The sequence below is a fragment of the Accipiter gentilis genome, chromosome 2, assembly GCF_929443795.1.
Source record: "Accipiter gentilis chromosome 2, bAccGen1.1, whole genome shotgun sequence".
NCBI classification, from domain to species: Eukaryota; Metazoa; Chordata; class Aves; order Accipitriformes; family Accipitridae; genus Astur; species Astur gentilis.
Window position 1 is genome coordinate 45,271,086 of NC_064881.1, and position 15,122 is coordinate 45,286,207.

At 37.5% G+C, this 15,122-nt stretch overlaps 1 protein-coding gene across 2 annotated transcripts in view; it reads right to left on the bottom strand.

Moving 5' to 3' along the window:
• ADCY8 (adenylate cyclase 8) overlaps positions 1 to 15,122 on the bottom strand; it is a 131,785-nt gene that overhangs the window by 60,955 nt on the left and 55,708 nt on the right. For both annotated transcript variants that reach the window (XM_049827678.1, XM_049827670.1), the window contains exon 5: positions 5,356 to 5,483. In XM_049827678.1, the coding sequence (XP_049683635.1) occupies positions 5,356 to 5,483 (128 nt within the window). The remainder of the gene's footprint in view (positions 1 to 5,355; positions 5,484 to 15,122) is intronic.

Genomic DNA, 15,122 nt, shown 5'->3' on the forward strand with positions numbered 1-15,122 from the left:
GGTCAGTCAGTGAGATCATCTGAAATCGCTGTGGTATTTTGGGGCTTTGTGTGTGTGTGTGTGTGTGTGTGTGTGTGTGTGAATTTTTTGTTTAGTTTTCTTTTTTCTTCCTCTCTCATAAATTGATGTTAATATTAGTAGTTAATTACAGATTTTTAATGAGGACAAGCTGTTATCTAATTTCTGGAGTTTAGCTTACATTGTATGCTGGGACTATTTTTTCTGTCATAATAATTACTCTTTCAGCTGGTATTTTAGTGGGAAATCATCCAAGAGATGAAAACACTAAGAACTCCTTGACTTACCAAACAAATATACCAGCAAAAAGGTTTGTTTGAATTTCCACAGTTATGTAGATTGTCGTGGGATTTCCATCGTTATACCACGTGAATGAGTCCTTGAGGAGCTGGGCCTCACAAATCTCCCTCCCCCCTCTCTTCCCACTCACAGAGATTTTTGGAATAAGGACATTTGAGAAGGTGGTTGTTGAAAGCAGCAGCCTTCAACCTCTGGAGACAGCTCCCGTCAAAGGGACTGTTACATTGTCCACCTTGATACTCTGTGCCATACAGGCTGGTACATTTTACCCACTCCGGCTTATATGTATTCCAGTAACTTGTGCCTGATGGAAGTATTTACTCTAGGAAGAAACCCAGTTTTGATCTGAAAACACTGAGGAACAGAAAAGCCATCACTTCTCTTAGTAATACCATCACCTATTTTTAAATAGTGTTTTCTGCCCATAAAAATTTTTATGTGCTACTACCAGATAACTTCTCAATCCTTTTGTTTTGGTTTTTTTTTTTTTTTTCAGCTAAACAGATCAAGCTTCATAATTCTCTTATTTTAAAAGCACTTCTGCTTCACAAATTATTTTTGTGACTTTCCCTGCACTCTTACAAAAATGTTTAACAAGCTTTTTAAAATGAAGCCATCACACCAAGATTCATGATTCTCATCTAGGTCTTGACATTGACAGACTATGCTCTATAATTTGCACTTTGGAAGTACTCTCTCCTCTTTAAGATTATTTCCTTCACCTCTCTTCACAGTCCTTCCTCTACTTCAACTTTCTTTTATGCTTCCTCTCCTTTACCACACTTTCCCTCTGAACTTTCCTCACTATGCTTTATGTAGCTATCCCTCTCCTCACAGCCCTACCCAAAGAATGGGAAACCCAATGAACAAGCATGCTAATCTCTTTCTGAAGCATAATGTGATATTTAGAAATTTTGTCAGTTCAGAATTACTTTTATGTACTGTATCTTTCTCTTATCTATTTTACATCCATTTTAATATATTTGAGGGAACGACTGTCTCACCAGATCTAACTTCATTGTTTTGTTAGATCTTAAGCTCATGTTCCATATTTGACTGTCAGCAAATAGATATCCTCATCTTGAATTTTATCACATATCCCATCCATCTGGCACTCCAGCATGGCTTTGGGATTTCACTAACACACAATGAAAATGCTGATGACTGCTCTCTTCCTACAAATCTTTCCCTCCCCATATAGACATAAAGATAAAGATTAGATGGCTGCTCTTTCTTATAGGTAAGAGCAACTGCAGAGTTAGTTTCTCTGAGTGTTATCTCTGACACCCATTTAGCGTGGGTGATAACTGTTAAAATGAAACATTATCATCTGATAACTAAACATTCCATAGTATCTCATTTCTCTCAACTGTCAGTACAGAAAGTCATTAATACAATAAAATTAAATAGAGGAAGAGTTATGCTGCATATGAAAAGATATGAGACCCAGCTGAATAAATGAAGAGCTTATTCTTTTTATTTTAATTTGCAATTCCAACTGCAGCTAAAGAGAGTCTACAGGAGGTTGGGTTTTGCAAGGCAGCTGGAGTTAAGACCCTTGCTTATGCACAAATGTGATGGGGCAAAGCTTCCTTGTTTTAGAGTAAATATCGGATTTTACGGAATCTTCCCATGGCTGACAGTTGTAGTTCAATTGTACTCTATGGTTAAGGGAGCAAAGTACAAGAAGACAGTGTGGAATAACAATAATAATTTTTCTTTTCTAAGATTTGTAACAAGACACAGTGATGCAAAAGATCATTACAGAGAAAATAATGATCTTGGAGTGTTTTGTTGAGTTCTGAACAATTCCATACATCTGCAAAGAGGCAAGTGGAGCAGCAAGACTCAAGTCTAGATCCTTGGTATATGAGCATAAGATCAAGTTGTAGAATCTCAATTAACATTACATTAATACTTTAGCTGTATGGATACGAGCTGCATGAAAACACTAAGTCCCTTGTGAGTTATTTTACATGTTGTGTAATGAATAGATTTGACATTGTTCAATTCCCACTGACCATGCAGTCATCTAAAAGACTAGAAGGAAAATTCGGTAATGGTACCCTGAGATGGTAGATTTTTGGGCACCACCTCACCAGAAGTGTTGGTACTGATCCTTGCAATGTTACCAACTACCTGTTATCAATGGAGAGAAGAGGAATCTTGGAGGACCTGCAGGGGAAAATCTGGTTTGCCTAATTTAAAACTTCCTTCTACATTAATTGCATAAACGACTTAAGCCGGTACAAGAATCAGGAGCTATAAAAATACCTGGATTGCTCTCCAGAATTTAGGTGCCTAAATCCCAATTATAGGTGGGATGCTGTAACATAAACCCTGGGTTTTGTTTTAATGTCTAATTCTTAAGCTAGGCTAAATGCTTGAGCTAAAATATAGCTAAGATTTAAAAGCTAAGAAATAACTCTGCAAGAGGGAGAAGAAACAACTGTTCATGTAGGCTTTATGAGCAGTGAAATTTTTGGAAGTTTTCTGTAAACACACTCTCCTGATTTTAGCTGGGATGGAGTCAATTGTCTTCCTAGCAGCTAGCATAGTGTTATGTTTTGGATTTAGTATGAGAATGATGTTGATAACACACTGATGTTTTCACTTGTTGTTAAGTAGTGTTTATACCAAGTCAAGGATTTTTCAGCTTCTCATGCCCAGCCAGCAAGAAGGCTGGAGGGGCACAAGAAACTGGAAGGGGACACAGCCAGGGCAGCTGACCCAAACTGGCCAGCAGGGTATTCCATACCATGTGACGTCATGTCTAGTATATAAACTGGGGGCAGTTGTCCAGGGGGTTGGATTGCTGCTCAGGAACTAACTGGGCATTGGTCAGCAAGTGGTGAGCAATTGCATTGTGCACCACTTGGTTTTTATATTCTAATTCTTTTATTATTATTATTGTCATTTATTCTTATTGTCATTATTATTACTTACTTCCTTTCTGTCCTGTTGAACTGTCTTTATCTCAACCCATGAGTTTTACTGTTTTTCCTATTCTCTCCCCCATCCCACTGGAGGGGGGAAGTGAGCGAGCGGCTGCGTGGTGCTTAGTTGCTGGCTGGGGATAAACCATGACATGTCCTCTGGTTTGAAGAAGGCTTTGAGTTCATCTATACAGCTTCAAAGTAACTTTGAAGTCTGAATGATGGTTTCTCATATCTTGGATCATCTCACTATTACTTTGGACATGAAAATATTTAATTTGTGAAATTCTCAGATGAAGATTAAAAAATTTATAATCATCAAAATGTCATTTCTAACAGATTTTAGATCTGATCAAATTCTGCAGTGACCAATATAGTAGAAACTCAGTTTTCTACAGAAGATTTTTTTTTTTCATTTTAACTGTGAGAGATATCTAATAATTTAAGTTCTAATTAATAGACTGTAGATAACTCCAAATTCTCTCAGAAATGTGGACTGAAGTATTTGTAATATTCTATGGAATATTTGTAATATTCTATGGTCCTCCCAGTGAACTATACGAGCACATGTTAAGAAAAGTAACATAAGGCTCCTACACTCTGAACAGAAAAGCCTGGGGACAAAATCATGCTCATTGAATGGCCAGAAATTCAGATACTGGGATTATCAAATAAATTGGAGGCAATCTCAACTGAATTAGCCTGGGATGACCCAAGTCCTAATGGACTTTTGTTTCCTGGCTCCCACTGAATATAACTGTCATTTAAGATACTAAAAATACAGTACCATTTCTACTGGATTACTGTCTTTGAGACCTGGTTCATAAAAGGACACCAGGGTGTTAGAGACTTCCACATGTGTAAGGAGATTCAGAGAAATTTACTATCTTAGAAGAAAAATTACTTACAATGGGTTTGCTGCAGATGGTATTACCAAGCAAATGCAAATGATTTGATGTGTGTTTCCAAGAATTTTTAACAATGCTGGTAGATTTTTTTCATCTCTGTGTTCTCTAATTTATGTTTCACTTCCACTGTGGGGATTCCAGAAGCAAAATATTGATTACTTTGTGCAACATTTAGTCTGTGACAATTGTATCCAACCTTCTTAGGGATCATTGTTACATAATCATCATTCAGTTACATTTTCTATGATTTTTTTTTTTTGTCAAATTCTTTCTCTGTTAAGATCTCAGTAATGTAGCTGCAGTATGCATTAATTGTCTGCTGTATGTAATGAGACATGCTCAGATTAAAGGGGCAAAACAGTCTGGAAAACAAGCAGACAAAGAGACTGGAGAGCAAAACATCCATGGAAAGAGGAGAGTGATCGGGTTAGGCAACACTGTTCCAGGGAATACAGCAACAGAAGAAGGTTTTCGAGAAGGGGAACTCAGCAACATTGATATAGAGGATAAAAAAGATGGAGAAAACCTCTCTTAGAGCATCAGATGTCAGCCACTGTCATGGTAAATCATTGGACTAGCTCTATAATGGACTGCTGAAACATTATTATTATTCCTAATTGGATCAAAATACAATAACTATCAGCAACACAACTATATTTACATGATGGGACACATCCCTTAAGTAAAACACTTCCAGCACTTGTGGATTTAAGCACCAACCTAATTTAAGAAGTAAAATTTGTTCATCTGGCAAATCTTAGTGCTTTTGAGTTTGTCTGTGAGCTACTTTCCAAGCTATAGTATTGCCACAGCTGTCTATTTAGTGTTTATATTGTTGTTTTATTTTATTGAAGGGTTTATAGGAAGCAATTCAGTCTCATCCTCCTCAACCTCCTCTTAAAAGTGACAACAGTACCAAGTGAGAACTGTTAAGGACTGTGAAACCTATCACTTGCAATGCACACAGAGCTATTGTCTTACATGTTCTGAAGCAGCACAGGTTAATAAAATGCATTTAGTGTCCATTCCCACGCATTATATGGATTGAAAATGTCCTGCCCTTTTCACAGTGATAATCCTGAGGTCTCTGAACCACCATAGGAATTACTTGTCTAGTAATAGCATTCTCAGATAAGAAGTTCAGGACACTGTCAGAAATAATGAAACAAGAAGAAGGAAAAAAAAAGCATTACCTGATAGTTTTGATCATGCTGAGCCCCATTTCAACACAGCAGTGTGCATGGTCCTGGCGAGGTTCTGGAAGCCCTGACACACAGTAGTAACAGTCCCCCAGGATCTTTATTCTGAGACAATGATGTTCCTGTATGTAAAAGTATCAAAGAGAAGGAAAAGATTTGGAGTTATTTTTTCATAATTTTAAGGTGAATGTTAAAGTGGTTAAAAATGTACTAAAAAACCCCACGCAAACAAACTTGTTGCTGGATGTTTCCTCCTTGTGATTAGTACAATCTTGGTTTATTTCCTTTTTGAAATAAAATACCTTTATATTTTCAGTAAAAAAGGATATAGTGATTTTTGTATCATGTTAGTCAGAGCTGTCCTTGCTGATGGTGAGAAGGGTTTCATCAGAGTTAAGCTGGAAGCTAGGCCAAGGATTCAGAAACGCCAGCTGAGATAATGAATAACCCATTTTAGACTATATTTCTCCAGGGCATCCTTTCTGCCCCTTTTTTACACAGAAAGAAATGAAAAACCTCTTTCTCCAACTGATAATCCTTTCCCACCTAAAGTTTCCACTGTCACACTCAAGCGTTCCCAATAGCTATGGGATCTGATCAAGTATCTGCATGCCAAGGATATCAAAGGTGTCTTGCATTAGAGTTGTACTGTGGAGAAATAACATTTATTTGGCATCCAGCTGGAGACATCCTTTACCCTAGGAGGAAATACTGCACTTAATTTCTTAAATAGATGGTAGCAGTATCCTTATATATTGAAACAGCATATTACTGTGCAGTTGGATCATTATTTTAGCAGATTGTTTTCTAGTGAGCAGAAATACCTGTGTTGGTGAAACTTTTACAGTTCCCAGAGAAGCAAAGCAAGTAAGCCCAAGGTTAGCTGTAAACTTGCCCAACGTATTCTGCTGGCTTGGCACTCACGGGAGACAATCAATGCACAGGAACAGAGACCATAATAATTTGAGGACAGAGTTACAAGTGTCTAGAGGCAGGTAGTAAGTTGAGTCAGGGAAGTGTTTGAAATAATAAGTGCAGTATTAGCACTCAATCAGTAAAGGCTCCAATGACAGAACATTAAGATGAAGACCAGTCATTACTGGGGAATAGGACAATGATTTGTAAAACTGTTTCATTAGATGATAGCAAAATTTGCCCTGTGGTATTTATTTCAGCTTTTCTCTTCTCTTTCTCTCTGGCAACCTGTGGTGGAGGCTGCACTAATCAAAGGAGCAGGGATACACTAAAGCCACTGGGGAAGAGACAACTTTAAGTAGGATATAAGTACAAATGTGAACGCTGACTGTGCCTCAAGAATTGAGTACTGGCCAAATGAATGGGACTCCAGGTTATTATTCAAGATTTTGCCTAGGAAGAATGAAGCTTTGTAGTCAACCTCAGACAAGCCTTTACAAATCCTAGAGCGGCACAGGGAACATACACACTTGTACCCAAAGCTTTTGCAGAAGTCAGCTGAAGCTTTAAGCATGCCAGCGAGGGTAAAATCTGCTCTGGGCACAGGGCCAAAGTAAGCTGATTCACCCTGAAATCTCCTTAAACCATCAGTAGGAGCTGACTGTGTTTGAAGCCTTGGCTAAGTCTTTGGCTAATACCATTGCTGGCTCTCAGAGTGCAATACCTAGCTGCCCAAGTTTCACAAGGAAATTCAAGACTCAAGTCAGGCTTCTAAAATGTCAAAATTCATACGTAACAATCCTCTTTCCTTGTCCCCTTCTCTTCAATCCCTCTGCGGGCCCACAGAAGCAAACATTAGGTGTTTTTCATATGGTTGCAGCTGAAATTGTACATCCTAAAATCCACCAAAACATTAACATTTTACATGTTTCCTCCTCAATGGAAAGAATTAGAGATTCAATTTTACAGAACTCTACACCTAATTTTTTTTCTACAGAGTGAAACTATGAAACATTAATCAACAAGTAGCGAGGACTCAATGGCATGAATCAGTGCATGTCAAACTGTTAGCTTCCCTAAGCTTCTCTCTGTGTTCCCTGGTTAGACAAAATGCAGAGATAAAGATATTGTAAAACACAGATTCTAAAGTTCTTTGGCTTTTCCAATAGTGCCATTCAATTGATTCATATTCTAACTGACTTTTGCTTTTACATCTACAAAGTAAAAGGAGCATATATAACATCATATCAGTTTGACTCAGGTGGAGTAAAGGAAAAGGCAGCGCTTTTATCTCCATTCAGACCCACTACAAATACATTACAACTGATAAACTCATAGTATAATAGAGAAAAGAAAAAAAAAGGAAAACCAGTCAATTTCCAGGAAAAGACAGACATATGCCAAGTAATATCATATTTTAGTATTATAAACTCATTTTTACATGTAACATTTGTCATAGATTTTTGCACCTGTAGTATCTGCCTATCTGCTGATGTGGGAATCCCCTATTAAGTGAGCATCTAATTCAGCACAGATAAAGTAGTCTGCAGCAGAAAAAAACCTCAGCTGTTTGGTTCTTAATGATTCATTATAACTGGCTGACCTGCTTATTCCATTAAAGACAGATGAGACCTCTGTCACCTGGCTGCATGTGTCCTTATTTGCCAAAAATCAGAACAAGGCAGACTGCTCCAAAAAGATGTGATTTTTATAAGAATAAGAAAGAAGAATCTTAATGCAGAGCAAGACCTGCTAATGAAGGTTTGGTGTATGCAAATATGAGTGCATGTGTGTGACACAGAAAATCCGTTCAGCTGCAGACAGATGTATTCTTTTTCTTGTCATGAACGTCACCTGTACACCCATTTGCCAAAGCTCAGGAAGTCATCTACAGAGTGAGATATCCAAACAGAAGCTACATATATGTGTCCATACGTCAGCCAGCAGTCAAGGCTGCTGTTACAGTCAAAAGAGAGCAGGCAATGCAGCCAGTGAAGCCTAGGGACCGATTCAGTTCACAGTTAAAGCAGTTGGCTGGGCTTCAGCTCAGTTGTCTACGCATGAGTTTATGGTGCATTGGTAAGACCCCTGGGTGTGTGAGGCACCCCCACAGGACTAACAGACATGACATAAGACATATGTCCCTCTGGAGCGACACAAGGACCAGGCAGGGTGTCTATTGGCACAAGAAGCCACAAGGAGCACTGAAATGACTCTTTGCCTTCCTTAATTTTCCTGTTAGTCAAATCATTGTGACTGTTAAGCAGGAACTGTGTTGCAGTCTGACTATATTGTCCTGACCCTTTTTATTCTTCCCTTATTACTCCATTCATACCTATTTCAAAAGTAAACTGTGGATTTTTTATCACTGGAAATGCTTCACCCAGAAGAAGATAATTCAACAACGGCCAGGAAGGACAGAGGGCTAATGGTATCCGCCTTTGGCAGAGGAGGACTGTGTGGTGTCCTGAGATTCCTTCTGATAACTCTGCAGTTTAATCACAACTACAGTTTAGACTCAATGCTTTGTCAGGCTGGTTGTATAATGTCATATCATTATGTAAGTACATTAAGGTTAGATTCATGGCTAATGTGGGTAGCCATGCTGTAGTTCTAAATAGGAGACTGAGTTTTGTAAGGGTCTACCTACTTTTCAGAGATATAAAATGATAATAATAACATTCACGATTTTGCTCATACTCTGGAGGTCAAGCCCACTTCCTAAAACCATCTCACTGCAATGGTATCTAAGAGTTGCAAGTTGATATTAAAAGAACATGAATGAAAAATAAAAACATCTATGAAGAAACTGTAAAATTAGTAAATTATTTAAAGAGAAAATGGCCATACAGGAACTCTGATGCAGAAAATATTACACTACAGTGTTAAATCCTTACACTGTTGTGAGACTATTACGATCTTTTTTTTTATTCTATTCCTCTTCCCCTTCCCATAAGCAATTCCAGAAGTTGTCCTTGGGCATGTAAATGACAGCTGATATTATACAGACATTCAAATCGGTATCCATCAGCCTCACATCCTTCCCCATACTCACTCATTAATGACATTTACTGAAGGTATCAGTTAATTTCTCAGCATGTCACAGATACAGGCTTTTAACCCCCTTATTTGCAGCTTCTCATTTGCTACAAGTGAAAGATTAAGGGGCCTGATTCTGCCGAGATCAATCGAAATTAGTAGAAATTTTGCCTGGGGATATTGAGCAGATTCAAACACTCAACTATTAATAATAATTCTAGATTAATTCAGTGGCAATTGATAAGAAATCTTTTTCCAAATCACCTTAATCCAGAGCAAAAGAAAATATACAGATTTTTTATAAATAATTACCTCATACGTCTGAATGATTTATGTTTAAGTTTATTAAATATACCCTTAGTGACTGGAAAGGAAGCAAAGCAAATTGGCATAAAGTTGAGCTGGAGAAATGAGTTGCTCAAATACCAAGTTACTGAAAGACACAGTCAGAAACTCCATTAATATTTCTTGTTTCCTTGGGCTAAATTTCTGATGAGGGGAAAAAAGTGATTGCGTTTTATAAGTTACACCACTTTTTTAATTCTGCCTGAGGTGAATTAATCATTTCACCTATTTTTGAAGGGAATCCTGTAGGCTAGCGAACAGCCCACAGAAAAGTCCACATCTGCAATTTTTATAATTTCAAGCTAAAAATTTAGAACATCGTCGATGAGAAATTACTGAGGCTGAACTGCAGAACAAAGAAATCACACACGTAAATCTCCTTTTAAAAGGAGGCCAGAGTGGGAGGAGGCAGGGACTTAGCCTTTGTGTACAATAACTCAGCTCCCGAAACATTTGCCAAAGGTATAGGAAACCTAGATAAAAGGCCTTTCTCAGCATGAATGGGGTCTAGGCCAAAGCTCTTAATCAGCAGGCTGTTTTGGGGTGGGTTGGGGAGAGAAGTCCATCCAAATTCCTCCTATTGCCGCTCTGTCACTTTGGAAAACAGAGCCTGGACCTTGGCAGAGCCAGATGGAGGGAAGTTCTTGAGTCCGGGGATGAAGGCAAAAGGGAGGACCAGGTTTGGGTCACACTTGCAAGGCCTGTTTCTATTTTTTATACACATAAAGGAAAAAAAATGTGGTCATCTTTCATCCTCTGCCTGGACCGGGGAATACTTAAACATAGCCTTATATTAAATTATTTTTACATAGTTAAACAGAGCATGTAAGGAATGCTTTCTTTTTTTTAGAACAGCCTATAGCAGGGTGGTTTCCAGGCTGATGGAAAATATGGGTTTGGGGTCTTTCATGCTGCAGAAGGAACTGAGGCATATTCCTGATTGAGTTTTCTAATATATTATCAACACTTCTGCCTCTTGCCACACTGTGGAAGAAAAACAGCTGTGGCTGTTGCGTCTGGTGACCAACCATCCTTGCCAGCTAGTGTTAATTAGTAGATTATGGCATAAGTGTTTTTAAGCACAGAAATCCTGGTTAGAAAGATTCAAGGTGTGTTTCCTTTCTGCTAAGGCAGGCGCAATTCTCCGTGGAAATCCTGCTCCTTAGGAATTTCTAGGACTGCAGATACATAAAGGGTGAGGTAGACATTTCTCAAGAATATACTTGTGAAGCTTAAATTTCATTCAAATCCCAATGTAATAAACAAAGTGGTGGGAGGTTTTTTTAGGTTTGGATTTACCTAACTCTTAGTTCCTAAATCACCAAGAAATTTTGAAACTGAAATTTTATTTAATCTGTCATTTTCATCTGACTTTTTTTCATAAAATGCCTGTAGACTATTACTTCTAAAAGTGTTTTGTGGACTGGGGTTTTATTTGACTGTTCAGGTCTTCTGATGATTTACTGGGTTCTTTAGCATCTGAAATACTATAACTTTTAGTAACAACTTTGTTTAATAATGTTATTTATTCACTAGTATTAGACAATTAATTATTGACATTGGTGAGGAGGGAAAACACCCTTGAATTAAGCACTGCAAAAAAAGCATTCACTCCTTTTCATTACTATAAATTCATAGAATATCTTTATAATTAACTAAATATCACATATGCACACTCATAATCCAGTTAACTCTGCTTCTTAATACAGTACCCCAGACATATACACATGAAGAAATTCACACCTTTATTTACTGGCATATATGTTTAAACAGACAGGGGGGTTTAGGGAGTCTCTAGAGTCCTGCAGGTTATATGTTTGAAGATCATTTCACAAAAGAACAGAGCACTGCCAGCTCAGAGGTTAAATGTGGCTGGGAAAAGTAAAGCACTGCAACGGGAGTGTCTTTACTGAGGAAGCAAAAGAGCCTTTAATGTCCTCCACTCTTCCCTCTGATACCAGGTGGTGCAGATATTGTACCGGGGCTATATGATGATGCATTCTTGTGGACCCTGCTCATTAGGCTGGTTTCCACCCCTGGAAATGCTAGTCATAAGTAAGACTGGTAATACGCTGTTGAAGGAATTTTTGACAGGTTGTCTGCAGTCTCCCAAGAGAGAATTTAACCAAGGTTAAAGGAAAAGACCACCTCTCTTAGAAGAAAAAAAAAAAAAATAAAAAAAATCATCAGTTCTTTAATGAGCAAAAGCAACCTGTGATTCACATTACATAAATAACTCTCATGCTAACACCAGGCTAGTGACATAAAGAGAAAAAAAGCTCATATTAAAGCATGAATTTTCCATTCAGGATCTACAGTTCCTCTGAGTAAGAAGCACTGTTATTCTGGTTTATCGTATGAAAGCTGATGAGACTGTAAAGAGATGAAGTGTCTTACAGGCCAGTCATTTTATTCTTATATGAAACCCATGGACTTTAATCTTTCAGGGGGAGATTTCTGTTTCAGCATCAATGCTTAATGATAAGGATGGGTCCAAACTCAAATCTGAGAGTTTCTGTGTGTTCGTCTTTGTGTTATGTGTCTAAACCAAAATATCGTGGCTTGATTTTATCTTTAGGTCTCAGTGATGTTGGACTACATCTCAGCTGCTGTTGTGACAAAGCTTACAGATGTCTGTTTAGGGTTTTACTCTTTTTCACATCTGAAACTGAATCTACACACAGTGTAGACACATTCAGAAATATGACAATTTAAATCATAATATCGGCTGACATCTAGCACTGCAGAGATGGCAGAGGAAAAACAAACATAAAAAATAACTATCATTTCATCAAAGCAGCACCTTTTTTAGGCTTAAGTATCTTACCAAATGTCATCTTATTTCCCTTCTCTGCTCAAAATTTCTGCCTGAGAAAAACATTAATATTAATTAAGTTTCTGTTTAGGCCTCTCAGTAGATGAATATATAGGGAAACCTTTCTTCAGTTCTGTTTTATGCCAGCTTATTTTTCTTCCTTTCTAACTGTTGCTTTTCTCTTTAATAACAATAAATCTCTTACAAATAACATAGAGTGATTAGAAAGGGGAAAAAAGCTGTATATAACTATTACATTTCTTTCTTACAAGAAATATTGAACTGAGTACTAATTTTTATTTAAATTGTTCTGTGGTAATGATACAGATATTATGGAATTTGTTGTTATTAATTATATGCATCAACATATGCCATAATGCTTCAGGTAACTGACTGAAGATTTAAAAAAATCTCAGAGCTCTCATGGCTTCTGCATTGCACAAGAAAAAGGAAGGCTGAATAAGAGAAACAAGAAACTAAGCTAAATGACATTCTTCAGTAAGCTGTGAAATAGTGTCATCTTTAGTATTATATGATTTATATAAGATGATAGACCAGATCAAACAATCCTTTATATGAGATTATAAAATACTACTTTTATTTAGAAGAAAATAAGGATTTATAAGGATTTTCCTTAAAATCTAAAGAAACTGCCTCAAGCGTTCTGCAGTTGACCTCTTTGCTTTGATGACAATTCTTAGCAAAACCCGAGTTTGAGTAACAATGTATATTTTAAAGAGTTACGATGTCTAGTTAAGTTAAGAACAGTTAAATGATAGATTTGAAATCTAGATGTGAATGTGTAATCCTCCTTAGTGGAAGATACTTCTAGGGGGGTCTTGTCAAGGATTTACAGGCAAGTATGTAAGCATTGCTAATAACATTTGCAAAAGGAATAAGACTGGTAGAATGATCAATACCATGCAGGCATGATGGTCATAACAAGACAGCAAGACCATAAAAAACCAAAATAATATGTTTCAGTACCATAGTGTCATCATCGTATGTTCAGAAATACGTGATCTTTGGACAGTGATCAGGGAAAGGGAGAATAGGAGGAATGGTGATGATCTGCGTCCACCACACTAGTGGAGGTTAGTTCAGGAACACTACTTTGAGTACTAGTATCTATGCCTTAAAAGTGATTCTGAAAAATTGGAGGCGGTCCAGAAAACTAGTCCCCACAATTATTTGAAGGAATAAATCTTACAGTGGAAAAGCCTCACAATGAGCTTGGCCTGTTTCTTTCATCAAAAGGAAACCTGAAAAACGGCTTGATCAAAGCACACAAATGCATTCCCAGAGAAAATCAGTGGCTACAAGATGGTTCTTTTGTCTAGGAAAAATAGGTCATAGCAAGAATTGACGGATGTAATTCCAAGTCAGAAAAAATCAGATGAGAAACAAGCCATACTGAATTAACAGTGAGAGTGTTAAAGCACTGGAACAGACTCCCAAGATACACAAGTATTACTCCATCTCCTGGGACCTTCAGATAAACATCCGTCATTTTTCCAAAAGATACACCTTTGCCAGGTGTGAAAGCTTCATACAATATCAGTTGGGCAGATTGATAGGTCCATGTAAATCAAAAGTCCTTAAAATTTGGGTCATGGACCAGTCAGTATCCTCTTACAAAATTTTCCAAAGGCAAAGGTTAAGTTCAATACAAGAATTAAGCCCTTATATTTTAGGCAGCTGTCCCCTCCATAAAAATCCAGAACCCTGAGTGAGGAGTCTTAGTTTCCTACAAAGTGCAGAGGGAGGGTTCATCTTCTTGGGTTGGACAGAAATGGCAAAAGCCACATAGAGTTCTGTTCCTCTCTAGAGCTGTTGGGCATCTTTACTGTCCTGTTGGGCATCTTTACTGTCAGGACATCAGGCAGGTATCATGACATCCAAGTCTCAGAATCCGCAAACAAGGAACACAATCAAAATTACTTTCTTTTTAATAGATTTTAATTAGTTATGGTTAGATCACTCTAATCTTTGTAGTCAAATCTGTTCAATTTCTGCAGTGATTCTTCCCCGTGTCTTCCACCTTTCAGAGGACTGATTTGGACAACTGGATTAGTCTAGTCAATGTTGTGTAGAAGAGAAAAGCAAATTCACAGACTAGGAAAGAAAATGCATGAAGGAGCCTAAAGTCATGAATTTAGTGGCTGGGACATTCACTTGAGAGGTGACTGTCCTAATGATGAAGTTTTGCAGACAGAGAAGTTCTTTCATCCCAAACTCTTCAAATTTCAGGGTAAGAAATTCTTGGCTATGTTAGACAAACTGGTATATTTATTACTGTTTTTTTAAAATAAAGTCACCTAAATTTTGGGTATTCCCACTCCTACGTGGGCACATTCAGTGTTCTCCATAAAGATTTATGGGTTTAGGGCTGTGACAGAAAGATTTTTAGAAGGTTTAAGTAGGAGATATATGACAAACCACAGAGAAGGGGGAAATCTCTGGGCATTTAAAGAAGCAAAATTTTCAGTTCCTATAAAATATTAACACCAAACAGGGAAGTGCCTTCAGGGTTAAATGGCAAGTGAGGGAGGACTGTCTGGATTACACTTTTAGATGTAAATGCCTTCCTTGTTCTTAACTTTTTTTATTTGATCTAGTCCTTCTATACAAATCTCTGTTGCTTAAA